The 17497-nt window shown below is 33.3% G+C and overlaps 1 protein-coding gene across 7 annotated transcripts in view; it reads left to right on the forward strand.

The window, feature by feature from the left end:
- EPHA6 (EPH receptor A6) overlaps nucleotides 1-17497 on the forward strand; it is a 986592-nt gene that overhangs the window by 470650 nt on the left and 498445 nt on the right. Inside the window, exon 6 of one of the 7 annotated variants that reach the window (XM_074389181.1) lies at nucleotides 9149-13215. The exons of the other annotated variants lie outside the window; for them this stretch is intronic. Coding sequence (XP_074245282.1) covers nucleotides 9149-9153 — 5 coding nt within the window. The 3' untranslated portion in view covers nucleotides 9154-13215. Of the gene's footprint in view, nucleotides 1-9148; nucleotides 13216-17497 lie in introns of those variants that run through there. 7 annotated transcript variants of the gene reach the window in all.

The following is a 17497-nucleotide window of genomic DNA, read 5'->3' on the forward strand; positions in this document are numbered from 1 at the left end:
AGAAGTGTTCATAAATTATATGAGCACACAAGTTATTGCCTTATAACAGAAAGTATTATAAATGAACACATGTGAGACAAATTTAAAAAGATAAAACTATTCTTATACACTGCATTTGTTGCTAAGGCAGCCATAACAAATAAGACAGGTTGTGTGGCATAAACAACAGACAATTTATTTTCTCATAGCTTTGCAGGCTAGAAGAATCAAGTTGTCAGCAAGTGTTGATTTTACTCTGAGGCCTATGTCCTTGGTTTGCAGGTGGCCATCTTTTTTCTTGTCTTCACATGGTCTGTCCTCTTTAATCTCCTCATCTTCTCTTCTTATAAGGACATTAGTCATATTGAATTAGGACCCACGCATATGATCCCATTTTACCTTGATTGCTCTTTAAAGACTCCATTTCTAAATGCAGTGTTATCATTCTGAGGTCCTAGGGGTTGTGACCTCAACATACGAATGTGTAGAAAGACAGTTCAGCATAATATACACAAAGGCAGCATATGGTGATATTTAAAATAAAATACATCGATTTGAATGTATTGGAATAATACTCAGAAATAAAAATGAACGAAGTATTGACACACAACTAGAATAAACCTGAATGGCACTTTACAGAGTGAAAAGCCTATTTCAAAAGGATGCATTCTGTATGATTCCGCTCATATAATATTTTTGATATAATATAATTATGGATATGGAAAACAGATTAGAGGGTGCCAGGGCTTAGATGTTTGAAGGAGGGCAGTGTGGCTATGAAGTGGTAGAAGTAGAGAGTACTGCAACGATAGTTATATATACTGAATATGGTGATAGTTAACTGATGCTATGTACATGATAAATTGACATGTACATGATAAATGTCACACACACACACACACGCCCTGTGTATTGAACCAATACCAATTTCTTAGTGTTCCAAAATATTATACGTAAATTCACTTAGTTGATAATCTTCAGAAATACCTCTAATAAAGCCATATAATATTGTACACTCATAGTCTTTGTATTTACTGTGTAATTTTCCTCTTCATTTAGCAAATATTTCCACATCCTATAATTTGCTTTATGGTTATTCAAAATAGAATTTCTGTTTTCTCTTTTCTTTTTCTCTTTAGTAACAACAAAATCTTGTCAAATATACCTTCAGCATAAAGCAGATGAGGGTTTTCTCTTCCTCTTTGCTTTAGCAAATGATTTCTAAGGATTTGTATTGCCACCACCTTATCAAAAAATACAATCTAGTACAACAATTTTTAGCTACAGGGAAAAAAAAACTAATTTCAGTACAAAATCAATCTGTCACTTTAAATAAAATAAATATGTAAATATGCTTACATAATTTCATACATACAGCAGCCTTTCATTCTAGGATTACAAAAGAGTATATTTAGTTCGTGCCTATGCATATCAAAATGATAGAATATGAGTTGTTTTTCACTTTAAAATGGGATAGTTTATTAAAAGTATGTTGCTATGTGGAAAAAAGATATGTATCAAACATGAAATAACAGATGGTATCCATATACTGAAACCACATATTCTGGAAAAATAATATCATTAAACAATCCATTCCAATCATTTATCTTTGTTGAGTATTAAGAAATGATTATTGTTACTTTAATTTGATTTTGTTTTAGATATACATATTTTAAAAAGAATCAAAATATATTTTATTTGAAAGTACATAAAGGCCCTAAACCAACTAAAATATTGTCATGCATATACTAATAAAATATTATGATCAGCCTTAAATATGAGCATCTACCTCCATGTTATAATTTTGATACCAAGAAGTCCCCCTCTTGTTGTGCCTGAAATTCTGAAGTTAGAGAATCACATCTGTGAAAATGCAGATACTCTAGGTAAAGGTAATGTTACGAACTAATTTAGTCTGTGGGTCTATCAGATATTCCTTCTGTATCCAAAGGAATCAAAGTGTAGTATTGACTTGAAAAGGAATTTATAGAAACTGAATGTTTCAGAATAAACTTTCAACTGATGCCACTTTGTTCTAGCCTTAATTAAAAGAATTGTATTGCTTCAAATAGAGGAAATAATTTCCCATCGCTCCACCTTGGAGTATCTTTGGAAATTCTCTTTCAACTATTTAAGAGACAATTGCAAAAGTTATCTCAGAAGACATTATGATTTCATTAGACTGAGAGGACAATAGTAAAATGGTTTACCTTCTTATCTGTAGGTTACATATTGGGTGTGCCTTGTGGTAAAAAATGAACTAAGGAGGTTTTCTTCTTAAAGCGGAAGCCTGTGTGTTTTTACACAAAAACGGAAGTGTGATGTGTTATTCATAAACTTTCAATTTATTTAACATATTTTTAGTGTATTCCTTGTATATGATAGTGAGTGAGCCTTTTTGTACTTTAAAGTCTAGTGGGGGGCAGAGAATAAGCAGGTAATTTACAAACCTGTAGTTTATACTGTAGTAAGTATTGCTAAGGAGAAGCCTATGGTGCTCAGGAAGCATATATTCTCCAAATCTGGAGGATAAGGTGTGGGGCCATCTTACTGAGGAAACGACAGTTGAATTAAGTTTTGCTCTGGGGGCTGAATAGGAGTGATTAAGTAAAATGAGGCTGGAATAAGGGAGATAATTCTGAGTGGAAGGAACCAAGCAAAGGTTGATTAATGGAGGAATTAGAGAGTGATCGTGTACAAGACAGCGTATCATAGAAGTATAACAGAATTTGGAGAAGGAGCTCCAGAGTTCATCTAAAATTTGGATAAATGAATGGGTATCTGCATATAGCTGCAACAATTTAAAGAAGCAGCCATCTATCAGAAGATGCTGGAATTTTTCCCGGACCACACATAGGAAAAGAAAGTCAGACTAATAACATTGCTCTTGAGTTCATACTTACATGAGTATGGAAAAAATATTAGAGACCAAAAAATATAGACAATTTATTTTTTTCCTACTCTATGTATGCACATTGTGGAACATGAAGATAGAGATGAAATAAATTGGCATCGGTTTGCCTTTTCTTTCATGTAGTTGATGATGTATATATATTTTTTCTCATATTTAAGAAATACTAAGAAAACCACATTAAACAAACCTGGCTTAATTGTTTGCTCTGTTTATAATTAAACAGATGTAAAAAAAATAGTTTGAAATCACTTAGAACCACTTAGATGTAGTTATGAGAAACTACATATAATTCCTTGATTATTCCGACTGTAGTTGGATAAATAAGATTATAGAGTTAAAGCTATGACTTTCATAATAAGGAACCTTTGCAATAAATCTTAATTAACTGACTTCTACAATTTCTAAGAGCTATATTTGCAACTTTCTGTTTTTGTAGTTTATTTAAGTGGTCTCGAAAGGTGTTTCACTTGGAGAGCAAAACAAGAAAGCAATGTCCGGAAGACATAGATTGTGTAGTTCAGAAAAAGTAATTATTCAGGTTTTAGACAGTAAAGGAAACGTTTTTTATGGATAGTCAACCTGAAACAAATTGTGTTTGTAGATATCTTGACATGTGCAAAAACCTTTAGGGGCCTGACATGTTCAAAGTGAAACGCCTGGTAAATTATAGACCAATTCTGCTGATATTTGCTAAAGGGTCTTTAAAGCAATAATTGTCAGAAGCAAGTTGTCCAATTCATTGGCATCTTAAAAAAATACACTCAGCACTCTTATCTCTGTCCTTGAGTGACCATTCTGTATAGGTCTGCCGTGGGATCACATAGGGACTGCAGATTTCATGTACATGCTGTAGCAGTAATAACTAATTAAACTGACTTTGAAAAATACGTTTAAATCAACCAAAGTCTCTATATATTTATAGACTTAAGATGTCTATTTGGTTTATAGTTCACTGGATTTTGGAAATACAGTCTATTTCAAATGCCAAACTTTTACATGTTGCTGAAGTAAGTAATTAGGGATAGTGTAAACATTCGTTTATCTTTATATTTACGTTTTAATGCATTTTATCCTTTAATATCTCTCACAGTCCTTACTGTTTTCAAAAATGCTCACAGCAAGTATTCTTTTTAAAAACCATGCAATTCTGTTAAAAAAAATCAGTGTGAAAGTTTTAAATGCTTACTAAAAATACATAAAATACAAACCAGAGGCATGATAAGTTTTATTTTGTTTATTAAAATAGACAATAACCATGACTTTAACTATTCTCCATATTTCTTATATATATGCAAATTATATATTCAAAAGCTAGATATATTGAAGTATAAAATATTTCTGTCTTCAACAAAAGTGTTGCTCCCGTGAAAAGTGCGCTGAATATTTTATTTATCGAAGAAATGTCAATCTAGCTAATCATTACTAAGTCATGATTAGTAATGATTTCATAATGATTATGGTCCAGCAAAATATTAAATTATAATATAATCTAGGTGATTGTAAAGTTCACTTACACTGCTAAGAAACACCAAATTGCTTCCAAGTCTAGCATCTTTTTGAGTAATTGAATAATATAGAAAAGGGTCTCAGACTTTAGAAATTAATTTGCTGAGATTTGGTCTGCAACTCTGCTCCCAGCAGCTATAGAAATTGAACAACTCTTCTCAGACAAAGAAGACACCACCATGTCACTATCTCACTGGACAATAATCATGTATTTTTTAATAATTTGCCTTTCCAACCAATATGTAACCTTCTTGAAGGCAAGGATAATGTGTTATTGACTAAGAATATCCTCCACTTACATGGCCTATAACCATAAATCTCTACTGACTGCATTAATAGAGACTGAGGATGGTATGAGTTAATTTTTCATTCACTTAATTCATTCAAAAGTATTTATTGACTGTTTAGTGTCTGCCAGGAACTATTCTTTGTTCTAGGAATATAGCAATACAGAGAAAAACAATTAACAATATTCCTGCTTTTATAGACATTGTATTTTATTGTTGAGAAGTGATAGGCCCCACGAGGGAGAACTAAACAGAGGAAGTGATTTGAAAACAAATGGTTAGTTTTATGCAAGGAAACCAAAAATACCTCCCTAACTTGACACTTGAGCAGATCGTGAATTGAAGAGAAAATCTTGTAACTATGTAAAAGAACACTATTACAGGCAACAGATATAAAAAGGGCAAAGCCTTAAATTCGAGCAGGAATATGTCTGGAAAGTAACAAAAGGTATTATGGCATATTTAGTCTTTAGCATATACTAAATGTTATGTTCACTAAATCCTCTGGTACTTTACCTGCAAAATCTTCAACAAAGGACTTTAATCAACACTAAACCACCCTTTCATAGCAATTTTTCTCCGTGATACATTGCTCAAGAAATGTGTTTAGTCCTAAACTTGATTTTGAGCAGTTGGCCTTCAGAGTCCTCAGCTGTTTACTCTGAGGAATTCTCATTTGCACATTTTGCAGGGAAGGCGACTAAGATTTTCTTTAGCATAAAATAATAAGCCCTTATTGCTATTTTGGTGTCTCTACTACTGTATTAACAGTTGGAATGGCATTTATCTGTACAAATTGAAAAATAGTCATAGAGATTCTTTAGTAAAATGCCTTAAATCCTTTAAAATTAAACCAGATTAGCAGATGTTTAACCAAATTGAAAATAAGTGTGTGCATGATCATATTCTACATAATCTGTAGCTATCATATGATATAGGCTCTACTTTATGGTTAGGCAAATGTCTAGCAAACTGTATTTTCAATATAGTTCTGGACTCTATAGTTCTAAAACTGGAACTATATTTTCAGTACAGCTCTGTGTTTGAAAATGGATGCCATTTGATTTTGTTAACTGAACTCTGCCTACAAAACAAATGGACGGATTTGGGTAACTGATTCATTATGTTGTTAATATTAAACACTGGGTTTTTTTTTTTATTTGTGATATTTTCTAAAAGCCTCTTTCACTTCGAAGTCAATATCTATAAGGATTAAAACAATGTTAATGTGTAAGAATAAAACCAAATGATTTTCCAAGTGGACAGAGTATTCTGCTCATTATTAAAATGTGGTATTTCTTCATTCTTAAAAAAAAATCTCACTTGCAAAGACTGAAAGACTAATGGCTTTCATCAGATGGAAATTCCACAGAGCATCGTTAGAGGAGTGGTTTTTCTTCCATGTGTTCTTCTACACTTTCCTATTTGGTTTAGATTCTTAAACGGTCTATCAACTACATAAAAAATTTATGATGTCCAGTGAAACTAAAAATACAGGACGCTTTGTTGCAAAAGTAGGAAAAGGGAGCTATAAAACGTACTAAAATACAGTGCTCTTTCTTTCAGTGATTTCTCTCTCTCAACTTGTCACCGTGCTTTTTGTTTGCCATTTAATATCCCTCTAAATAAAGTAAAATTTCAAATTTTTTTCATTAAACTTTACCATTCATCTTTATATTGCTCAATGATCATTTTAAATGCAAATACAAGAACATTTAACATAAGTGAAATCATCAAAATATACAAGTCTATTTTCTATAGTTGACCCCACACACACCTCCTGTTTCCAGGTGTGTCTCGAGTAGGCCAGAACAGAAATATATAAGCCAGACTCATGAAGGTCTGGAGGTAAAAGAGATGATGGCTTAAAACACTGAGACTACCCGGAGAGCACTCCCTCTGTACCAGTGATGCATGAGCAGAAGAATGATGACACTCCCAGGTTCCCAGGGTCCTGCCTCAGGACTCCAGCTGCCTTTGTAACCCATAATTGGAGACCACCAGTGATCTTAAAACCTCCTCCCTGGTAGACAGACAGACAGACACACACACACACACAAACACACACACACACACACACACACACACACACACACACACACACGATGCCCTAGGGTTAGCAGATCCAACCTAGATCGTTTCCATGATGTTCAGATCCCTCACTGGGGAAAATGGACAGGCAACCCACGAATGTGATCTTCCCTCCACTGAGGTCAACATAGTCACCTAACCCAGGTAGACTAACAGCAATCACAGGGCAGGGGTAGGGACTGCAAGACTGCATGGCTGAGAGTGGGGGAGTCTGCCAGGGCCAATGCATCCTGTGGATGTGGTGACGTCTCTAGAGGCTGGACCTAGATCCTAGAGCCCAGGCAGCTGCTCCCAGGACATGCTTCATTGTCCTATTTGTACGCACTTTAAAAATATGAGTGCAAAGATAAAAAATATTAAGAATTTCAGTGGCATTAGCTGAGCATTAAAACAAGTAAGTAGGAAGAGCTGTGTGTCTGCACAAGCCATACACGCATGAAGCCAGCCCTGAAAACATTTTTTTAAATGGTAATGTCATTGTTTTTCAAATTTGGCTCTCTGTGTTACTCAGCAAACCACTATAATCAGTAACTCTGATGCACTAAATGTTGTTTTATGCAGTGGAAAAAAAGATGGATGTGTGAGTGTTTGACACGTGGTACTTGCTATGGAGCAGATAACAAGTTTTTTATACTTTAAGATTTGGAAGTGAACGTTTGTCTAAGTGAAAAAAAAACTAAATTAAATATATGATATTTGATTCAATATACATTTTCAAGAACTGAGTGCCTGAAATATTGCTTAGTACACAAGCCCTTAAAATATGTATAAAGTAATAAATGATTAAACAGTGATATGACAGGCAGTGAATGTTGACATTTTATTTATTTTTATGAAAGAAAGCCTACTTGTTTGACCACACATTTATTCTGTTAGGCAGTGAGCAAAGCTTTTAGTAATGACAGTTAAAAAGAGAAGAAAAAATTGAAAGATAGTTCTATAATTTAACTAATGCTATTCTAATTATTTTGACATTCTAGTAGACCTAAGAGTGGATTTCAGTTATGGGCACTTTTATGCTTTGCTGTATATTGTTATACTTAGTCACTTTCAAGACGTGTTCTAAAATATGAAAGTGTTTTTCCCCTCAACATAATTATGACAGAAATTGAAATTATTTTTATTCAGTCTTCTATATTGCAATTCAGCTTACATATTTCTTAAGTAATCTTTTATAAAAGCAAGTAAATATTATTCCAAGGATGATAGATAGATCTATAGTATATAAATAGAAATGTGCTTTTTGTTCTTTTTCATTTTGTTTTTTTACAAAAAGGATTTAATCATCTGCTGACACTAAATATCTTAAATATGTATTCATTTTTACTTTATAATGGTCATATGAATGAATGCTCTCCTATTTTAACTTCCTATTTCAAGACTTCTTTATATAAATAGTGGATGTTTGGCCGCTGTGTATCTATGATTTGTTTAGATTGTATTTTGACCTGTTTATTTAGTAGTTATGCTTTATATCATAATTTAATATTTTTAAGTTTTTTATTTTGTTAAATGTAAACACGTTGATCAGCTCTAGATAGGGATTGCACATTTAGATTCCTAGATATTTGGAATAAGTTTCTCATTCTCTTTTTATGAGAATAAATGTTTAATGTACTAAGCAGGTTTGAATACTTAAAATCTTCATCTTTGTTTTTCTTTAGCTATTTTACAGAATGTTAGATACTTGTATTAAGAGGTAAACAAGTGCTATTTGAAATACAACTTGGTTATATTTAAATTTAAAGTATAACTAATGTGCAAAATTATTTCCTCAAATAAATTCTTTTCCACTTACTGAATTGTATTAACCAAATGTCTACCGGCTCCTATTAGTTTTACATTTATATTATAAGGTGACAACTTTCACATGCTTGATATAAACTAAAGAGAATGTAGAGTTCAGCTACTAGTCATGAGGCAAGGTGCACATATGCCCTTCTCAAAAATAACATTATTTTTTCCTGTTTCAAAGAACTGTAACAAATATTTTTAATCCTCTTGTATCTTTTCACTGACTCTTTTAAGATGATCTTCCTAAAATATCTCACCTTAAATCTTCCTACTACCAGCAGAAATGTTAGCTAATTTAAGAAGAAAACAGAAAAAATAAATTGCACATCAGGAGATGGAGGTCACCATTCCCCTCACTGTCACTCTTCGTAGACAGGAAGATCATCGGTAGAACATTCTAGTTAGATCATTACTACCTATGTCCAATTTCACTGTTCTCCAATTCTTTACTTTTAGTAGCATGGAGAAGTGTGATTCATGAATGTTCACAAATCTTAAAGGGGCCACAAAGGAGTGACAATATATCGGACTAAGAATTTTTCCAGAGGTACATCTTGGATGTTTTTTGTTTTTTCAGAATAACCTGAGAACCTCTCAACTGAGTGCTGTGAAAATATTAGCTTACAGAGGAGAAGACTCATCTCCAAAATAAGAATGAGACTCACAAAATTAAGAGGGCTTTTTCAAAATCTGAGCACTTCCACCATGGTCACTCTGGAAACAGTAATTGTTCCTCCAGGGAACATTCAGCAAAGAGAAAAAGAAAATCACTATCCCAAATAATGTGCAGGTACTGGTGATGAATAAACATTGAGTTTTGTTTCTCTCTTATCCAAACCCTTAATATTTGTAGCTCAAACCCTCAAAATAGGGAAGTGTCTATTCTGTCAAAACCATGTATTTTTAAACATTTATTTTTGTAAAATCCATGAAATAAAATTTATGTTAGAATACTACAGGGTAGTATAGCTTCTTTTATATGACTGAGCTGAATCTAATGCAACATATAACACATTTTGAAAGACTCAAATAATTAGCACTTTAAATGTAGCATAAATTAAAGAGATTATTTGCTTATGTAAAATTTTAGCAGCATATAATGAAACTAAGGTTGTAGTTCTTTCTGTTAAAATCTCATTTTAACAGAAATTTAGAGATTTCTGTTAAAATCTCATTAGATACTATTGCTTTAAATTATTCAATTAATACAACTGTAAAAGCAGATTTCAGTAAATAATATGTAATATAATTTATCACTATTCTAAAAGTAGTTACTAGATGTAGCCCACTTATGAAAACTCATTTAGTTCTTTGTTAAATAAAATTTGTAAAATATACTTAATATAATGTAATTTTTGTCATCCATTTTTAAAATAGAAGAAGAATCCATAATGTTGGATGAAATGCAAAAAATAATCAAATTGCATTAAGTTTCTGAAGACCTTTTCTTATGACATGGTCTCTTTTCTCATTTAGGAAGAGTTAGATAAAGTTTTAACAACCCATCAAAGTAGAGATCCTCGTTCTTTTACTGCAGTCTAGAACTGAATATCATTCTCTAAACTTTTCACAATGATTATTTCATTTTACATTTCTCTATTAATTTTAATTTCATTCTATATTTCCTCATTTTTTTTAAATTCCCCTCAATGGTGGCTCACAGTTCGTCGCTGCCTCAAGTGGAAGGAATGAACTAATACATCTGCCTTCATGAGACTTATAAACCAATTACAGTTCCTCGAGGTGTAAGAAACACCATAGGCAGAGCAAGGGAAGAGTTATCCTTTATTTGACATAAATTTGGCCAGTAGGGACCTGATTTTCAGGAAAGTATAATTTTAAGGTCAAAAAGTGCTAGAATCATTGTTGCCTATTTATTGAACAACTAAGAAGACTCATTATGTTTAGGATTTCAGCCAGCCAGACGCTCAGATTCTACACTGTCTAAACTGAACACAGATATAGCGAACAGATGGTATTGCTGTACTGGATGTTGCATAGAAGAGCTTTCTTTATTTTCAATATTCATTTTTCAGTAACTAATCATTTTTCTCATGGTTGTATTTCTTCACCGAAAATTTACTTAGTTTTCTGTGTAAAGCTTTTCTTAGGAGATGTGGTGGCCGGTTTCCATAATACTTTACAAAAATTCATGGTATTGTGTTTATATATTTAAATGTCATTTGTTGCTAGGATAATATAGTTGTTACATAAATACAAAATACAGGGCTGCTTCATTTGAATGGAAATTTTTTTTTAACATGGGTTTTCATCCAGGAATCTCTTCTAAAAATGTGGAACATATATTTAATCAAAATCAACTAGTGAATAATTAGCTTATATATCAGGAATTATTTGTGTTTCCCATGAGAGCAAAAAAGTTTCTGATTGAGTAAACAGAAGAGATAGCGTTGAAAGAAGTCCTTAACACACAAAGAGATTTAATATAGTATAAAGAATATATCTCAAACAAATTAGAAAGTATACATCATTGAATAAATTTTATTGAGGGAAAGCTATTATTTGCAATATTCCAAGTCAAGTCATTAACTAGGAAGATACTCTAAAACAAACTTTAAATGCTTATACAGAGAAATGGTAAAAATAGAATCTTAAGAAGTGGTACATATAGGTCTGAGTGTAAATAATGAACAGAGATGTCATAAAAGATATGAAGCAGAAAACGTGGCTTTAATGGAAATTTCATGCATCAAAAGTTATAATAAACAAAATGAAAATAAAGAGTAAGCTGTTGAAAATATTTGTAATGAATAAACCATGGTAAAAATTGGGAAAGGACAAGAGAGATCAATTCTCAGTAAAAAGGCAATTATCTAATATGCCTTTTAAAAAACTTTACTCTTGCTGCATATGAGAGAAATGCAAATTAAAACAGTAATGACAGGCAATGTTTTTCTCATCAAATTGGATTCATCGATTTTTCTTTGGAAGATGGTACTGCTATGACTGCTTAGTATATGATTTGGTCAAAATCTTCATATCGCTACAGGAGTAACTATAAAATTCCATGGTATTGTGTATCCAGCACCTTAAAATTGTTATACTCTTTAAATCCACTACTATGCATTGTCAGATTTTAGGAAAGATAATACGAGTAGGAAAAATGTATGTGCATACCAAAAATTATCATTTATAAGAGGGAAGGGTCTAAATATCCTAAATGACCAACAGTAAATAATAAATAAAATGTACTACGTCTGTGAGATGGAATGACAAGTCTAGTGAATGAAAATAATGTTTACAATATTGTGTTAAGGGTAGCTGGATTAGAAACCCTATATACACTGTTACCCAAGTTATGTGGCAATAGAGGTACATACAGGGTCCTAAGAAAATGAATATTAAATTTATGAAATGCTGTCAGTGTTTTTTTCTGCATGATGTGTTTATGGTTGTTTATTTTTGTAAAATTATTTGCAAAGTTTTTTATGATATTATCTTGCTTATCCTTTCTTAACTCCTTCTATTCACCCTATCACAGTGCTTAACTACACTCTGCATTTCATTTGCATGTCAATCTTTTCTATTAAACTGTCAACAAATGTTAAGATCCCCGTGGTCTACCATAGCACCTGTCACATAAAATCTAAGCATTAAATATTTCCTAAATAAATTAGGTGACTCTGTGTGCATATATATGTACGTATATAACATACACACAGACACACACAGAATATCTATTATACTCACAGTAGAGCCTTTTAAAGTGTTAATGTTATGATATTTTTGCCCCTTGCTTGTAAAGGACTCACTCAGGACATCAACAATAAGCATTCTGTTTATAGATTAACCATCCTGGAACAGACTTACAGAAGGCATTGTGTTCAGTTGTGCAAACCTAAGCATGAATGCCCTGAAAATATACAGGAGAGATTATTGTCTATTTGGTTTTACGGATCCCTTGGGCCCCAAATTTCATATCCTTTGTACATAGTTTAGTCTGCTATTTACCATCTGCATACTCATGAATTGATAACTCATAATTACATTATTTTCACTTCCTGTTGAAATGACCAGTAGTTTAGTCATGTACAGAGGCAGGAAACAGCTGGTCAAAATCCGATCAAGCCTGTGTTCTAGTCCCTAAACTGTTACTATCCAGCAGTGTAAATTCACTTAAGTTATGTAATCTCTCCAGACCTTAGATTCTTCATCTACAGCAAGATTCTTCTTACTCTCTCCGGACCTTGGATTTTTGCATTAGATAACATGATGAGCAAGCGAATATTCAATAACTGTGTAGTTTTTCATATTTTCTATCAACATTCTATGTCATTCTAAAGACTTCATCTAATAGAGATAAGAAAATGACAGTTTATAAATATGCAAGAGCTTTCCTACACCTCCATTAAAAGGACACGTCTCTTAAAATCCTGTTAACTTTCCAGATATACGGGTCCTGCTAGAGGCTCTACATTGCAATATTTTGAAGTATTCTTGAAATTTTGCTATAGTGACTTCAAGTCATGCAGTTGTTTTTAGAAGGTAAAGAAGTATCTCAGCAATGTTTCCTCTTAAAGTTTGTATGCTTTGACTCAAAAGAAAATAAAAATCCTTATTGTTTTTCAAAAATAAAAAATACACTACATTAAAACCTCACTATATCTGGTTCAAGTTGAAACAAAATCTTTGTAAATGGAAATAATTTTAATTCTTCTGGCATAACAGTAAGAATATCTTCTCTTCTTCATTTCTTTTTTTTTTTTTTTTCACACTCCATTCTCTGTCACTTTTAACTTTATCATGTTTTTGCTTGCCTTTGGTTTTTATCATAAATTTATTTCCCAAGATTATGACTAAGTAAGTTTATTCAAAGTGATTTAGGTGTATTCTTTATTTCATCGCTTAATTCTCTGATGCAATACTTTCCAAATAGAATATTGTCTTTCATCTATGTAATGTAAGCTTCATGAGGGGTGGATTTTTTCAATGTATTTTAGTTGTTTGGTTCACTCTATTCCTGGAGCCTCAAATAGTATTACATATAAAGTGGATGCTCAGTCAATGTTTGTTTAATAAACTACGGAGCGAACATTTATGAAGCCATAATGCATGAGTATTCTGTGTTGTCACACAGTATAAGTAAGAAAGGAAGAGATAGTGTTGTCTACCTCAAGTAGACAATTTTAATCGTGAAGACAATATTAGCAGACCAAAAAAGAATAGAGATAAATAAAAGAAAGTGTTTTGTTTTTTTTGTTTGTTTTGTTTTTGAGACAATGTCTTTCTCTCTGACTCAGGCTGGAATGCAGTGGCACGATCTCGGCCTCACTGCAACCTCTGCTTCCTGGGTTCAAGCAGTTCTTCCGCATCAGCCTCCTATGTGGCTGGGATTACAGGCTTGCACCACCATGCCTGGCTAATTTTTGTAATTTTAGTAGAGATGGGGGTCTCGCCACGTTCGTCAAGCTGGTCTGGAACTCCCGATCTCAGGCAGTCTGCCTGCCTCGGCCTCCCAAAGTGCACCGTGAAGGCCAGGAAGTATATCTTAAGTTACAAGTTAAATTGTAAGATACAGATTGTAAATGCTTTAGTTTAGAGGAGTAAAGAAAAGCTTAACTAAGCTGAAGTAATGCCTGGGGGAGCTTTACTCTAAATGAGGAAAAGCATTTGGGTTGCCCTCACAGAGTGCTGAGCCTTGGGATTAGAGAGCCAGGCAGGGAGAACACATTTTCAGTTTGTTCTCAGGGTTATAGAAAGGCCAAATTCTTCATGCCCATATCAGAAGAAGCCTTCATTACGTCAAGATTTACACCACAGACAGACTCTGATAAGAAAGCTACAGAATCGTGCTCATTCACTTTAGGAGACAATTTGCCCACAGACGTATAGGCCAGCTAGTAGCAATAGTATCTGCTGCTTCCTCAAATGTGAGCAATGCTGGATAGAGTTCTGAATATCCAAGATGAGATTTCCCAGTAGGAGAAGCTTGCTTTGGGGACTTGTTCTTTTAGGGAAGACTTAGCAAAAAAAAACTCTTTTCATCTGGGAGTAAATTTACATGGCACTGTTACAAGATGCAGAGTTTTTATCATGATTTATAAACAGCCATTCGTGTAGAATACCTGTCTTCCCACAGCAGCATCTCTGAGCACGAAGCACTTTTTGGTCAAGCCCCTAGGATTTAACTGCAAGGCATTCAGTTATAAAACCGTTTTTCATCGATCTGAGCTGTTGAGAACTTAACTGTAGCTTATTTTCACTTTGATTTTGAAATCCATAAATGCCAGTCACAGCATTTAGGAGCTAAAATCGTTGGCACAGGAATTTAAATGAAGAGTGATCAATCAAGGCTGCCAGTGGCTACTGCCTCAGCCAGATGCAAACGCCACAACCACAGTGTTTAATAGCTTTGCATGCCTAATTTCAAATTAAGTGTGACAAATTAGGCAGGAAGTTAATTACTGTCTTGAAACAAATAGCCTAATGTTGATTGGGAAGGGCATCATAAAGCTGTGTTTTACCTAAACTGGATACCCAGAGGAAATATTAGAAAATAGAGATGTACAAATAATGATTAGTTCAGATTAAAAACAAAGCAGGGCTGGCGGGGGCAGCATTGGTTATGCATCTAGTGGATAAATCCTGGTATATGAAAAAGGACTTCCCTGTAGGAATAACTTTGCTAGTCTAAGCAAAGGATGGAAATAGATTCATCAGAAGCTTGGTACTTATCGGGTAGATGAGGTGAGAAGTTTGAGGGTCAGATACACCGTAACCCTATCACTGTTGACCAGATATTAGAATGCCTGGCAACTAACTCTTCTCATGGCAGATGTACTAAAATGAACAAGTACGCATCAAGTTAATGTGACCTTAAAAACCTGGAGATGTTACACATTTGTCTCTCAGTTGTTTTTCTGTATTTACACTCATGGTACCTATTGTCTTTAGACATTTATTGGATAACAGCTTTTTCTCGGAAGTGACTGCCTACTTGACCTAATGATTTTTAGTGGGTTTTGAGGGAATGTTTCATGAAAGAACCTGTTCTTTGAAGTTCAAATGAATTTTAAGAAAGATGTGGTGCAACCTTCATTTAATGGGATAAAGTCACAAAGCACTTGTCAGATAATCTTCTGAGACTTTATTAAATCATTAAACAAACCAACCCATGGCAGGCTACTATTGACATTTTCCAGATCAGGAAACTGAGACCCAGCAACACTAAATAAAATGTCAAGATTATATAGTTAATATATGGACAAACTAGAATTTATAAGCAAGAAATCTGGGTCCGGAGAGTGAGCTCTTAAACATGAGGACACTTTGAGAGCTGGGCCTAGGGAGAGCCACAGTTCTTATTTAGTCATGTTACTCAAACCATTCTTCTTGCTTCTCTGCTTATTGATAGCCAGAAACATGCCTTCGTCAAAAAACAAACAATGAAAAGATTAAGACAGCTTCTCGCAGACTCTTTAGACAGCGTGGTGAGCCATCACAGTAAATTTATGGACTACCGGTGGCTTCTGAGCTCTGTGGACTGCATGAGCTTTTCTGGGCTCTCACCACAAGGTCTTGCCTAAATTGGAGCAGGCTATAAATCGAAGGAGGATATTGAAACTCTAAATTATCCTCTGTCTTTATAAAGAAAAAAAAAATCCTCTTTGTTCTTTCATTATATTTGATCTCGATCTTGAAATAAGTATTTTTGCTATGCATTAATATTCATATGTTTATAATATGACACATTTTAAAAATGTTAAAGGAAACATAAGTTTAAAAGTATATTTAGTAAAGGAAGACTTCAAATTTAGAATGCATATATTCCCTGGTAAACCTCTAAACATGCATATTATTTTGTCAATTACGAACGAAATGTGTGCCCAGTCATACTGATGTTTTTTGCAGTTGCCCGAACACTCCAGACACATTCCTGCGTCTTTTTGTTACCTCTTTTGCTCAAAGTGGTACTTTGCAAAGAAACCTTCCGTGCCATTTTATTAAAAATTAGAATTTGTCATATCTATCACTCCTAATTCTCTGCCTTTTTATTTTTAATATCATTATTTGCCAACTTACTCATATGTTTATTTTCTGTCTCCCATCAACTTTGATGTGTGCTCTATGTATGCAGGGACTTCTGCCGTATTTACTTGCTATATTCCCAGTGCCTACAATAAAACCTGGCTCATTCTAGGCATCTAGTCCCTATTTGTTGAATGTATAAATGGATGAACAGTTGAATAAGTGAATATTCCTCGAAAGTCATGGTTTAATGAAAATCATTTAGTAGCCACTTTCTAACTAGATAATCTAAATTTATCTATAATTTAGACTTGATATGAAAGTCTACAGTAAATCTAGATATAAATGTCAAATATCTCTTTGGACATTTTAACTGTAGTCAATTATTAAAATACTCTGTATAATTAGCATTTTGTTATAAAAGGTGATGTTAACTGCTAAGCAGAACGAATATTTATTAACCACAGCTACAGTATACACTGGCTGATAGATGTGTTTCTGGGAAAGGCATAATTATTTTAAAGAAGAATTGTTTAAAAGTGTTGTCATGGCCTATTTAAATTTTTTGCTTTTTTACTAGAAATAAATCCATTGAAATATTCTCAGGGCCTAGTACAGTGTCTGGTACCCAGAAGGTATTCATATATATTTGTTCAATAAAGGAAGGTATGATTACATAAAGGAATGCACTTTAAATTTTCATGAGTTTTTTTACAAAGTACCTTCCAATTAAAGGGATACACACACACACACACACACACACACACACCCCTAGGCAAATGAGGTTTGCAAACCAACTCACTAATAATACAACTACTTACTTTTCCTAGCATAATAATCTAATAAAAATATATAACAATAGAAAGCAAGGTATTGTACTTAGGAAATAGTTTCAATAAACACTCTGATGTTTAAATTTATGCATTAATATGCTTAT

Source organism: Saimiri boliviensis, chromosome 18 (genome assembly GCF_048565385.1).
Source record: "Saimiri boliviensis isolate mSaiBol1 chromosome 18, mSaiBol1.pri, whole genome shotgun sequence".
NCBI lineage: Eukaryota > Metazoa > Chordata > Mammalia > Primates > Cebidae > Saimiri > Saimiri boliviensis.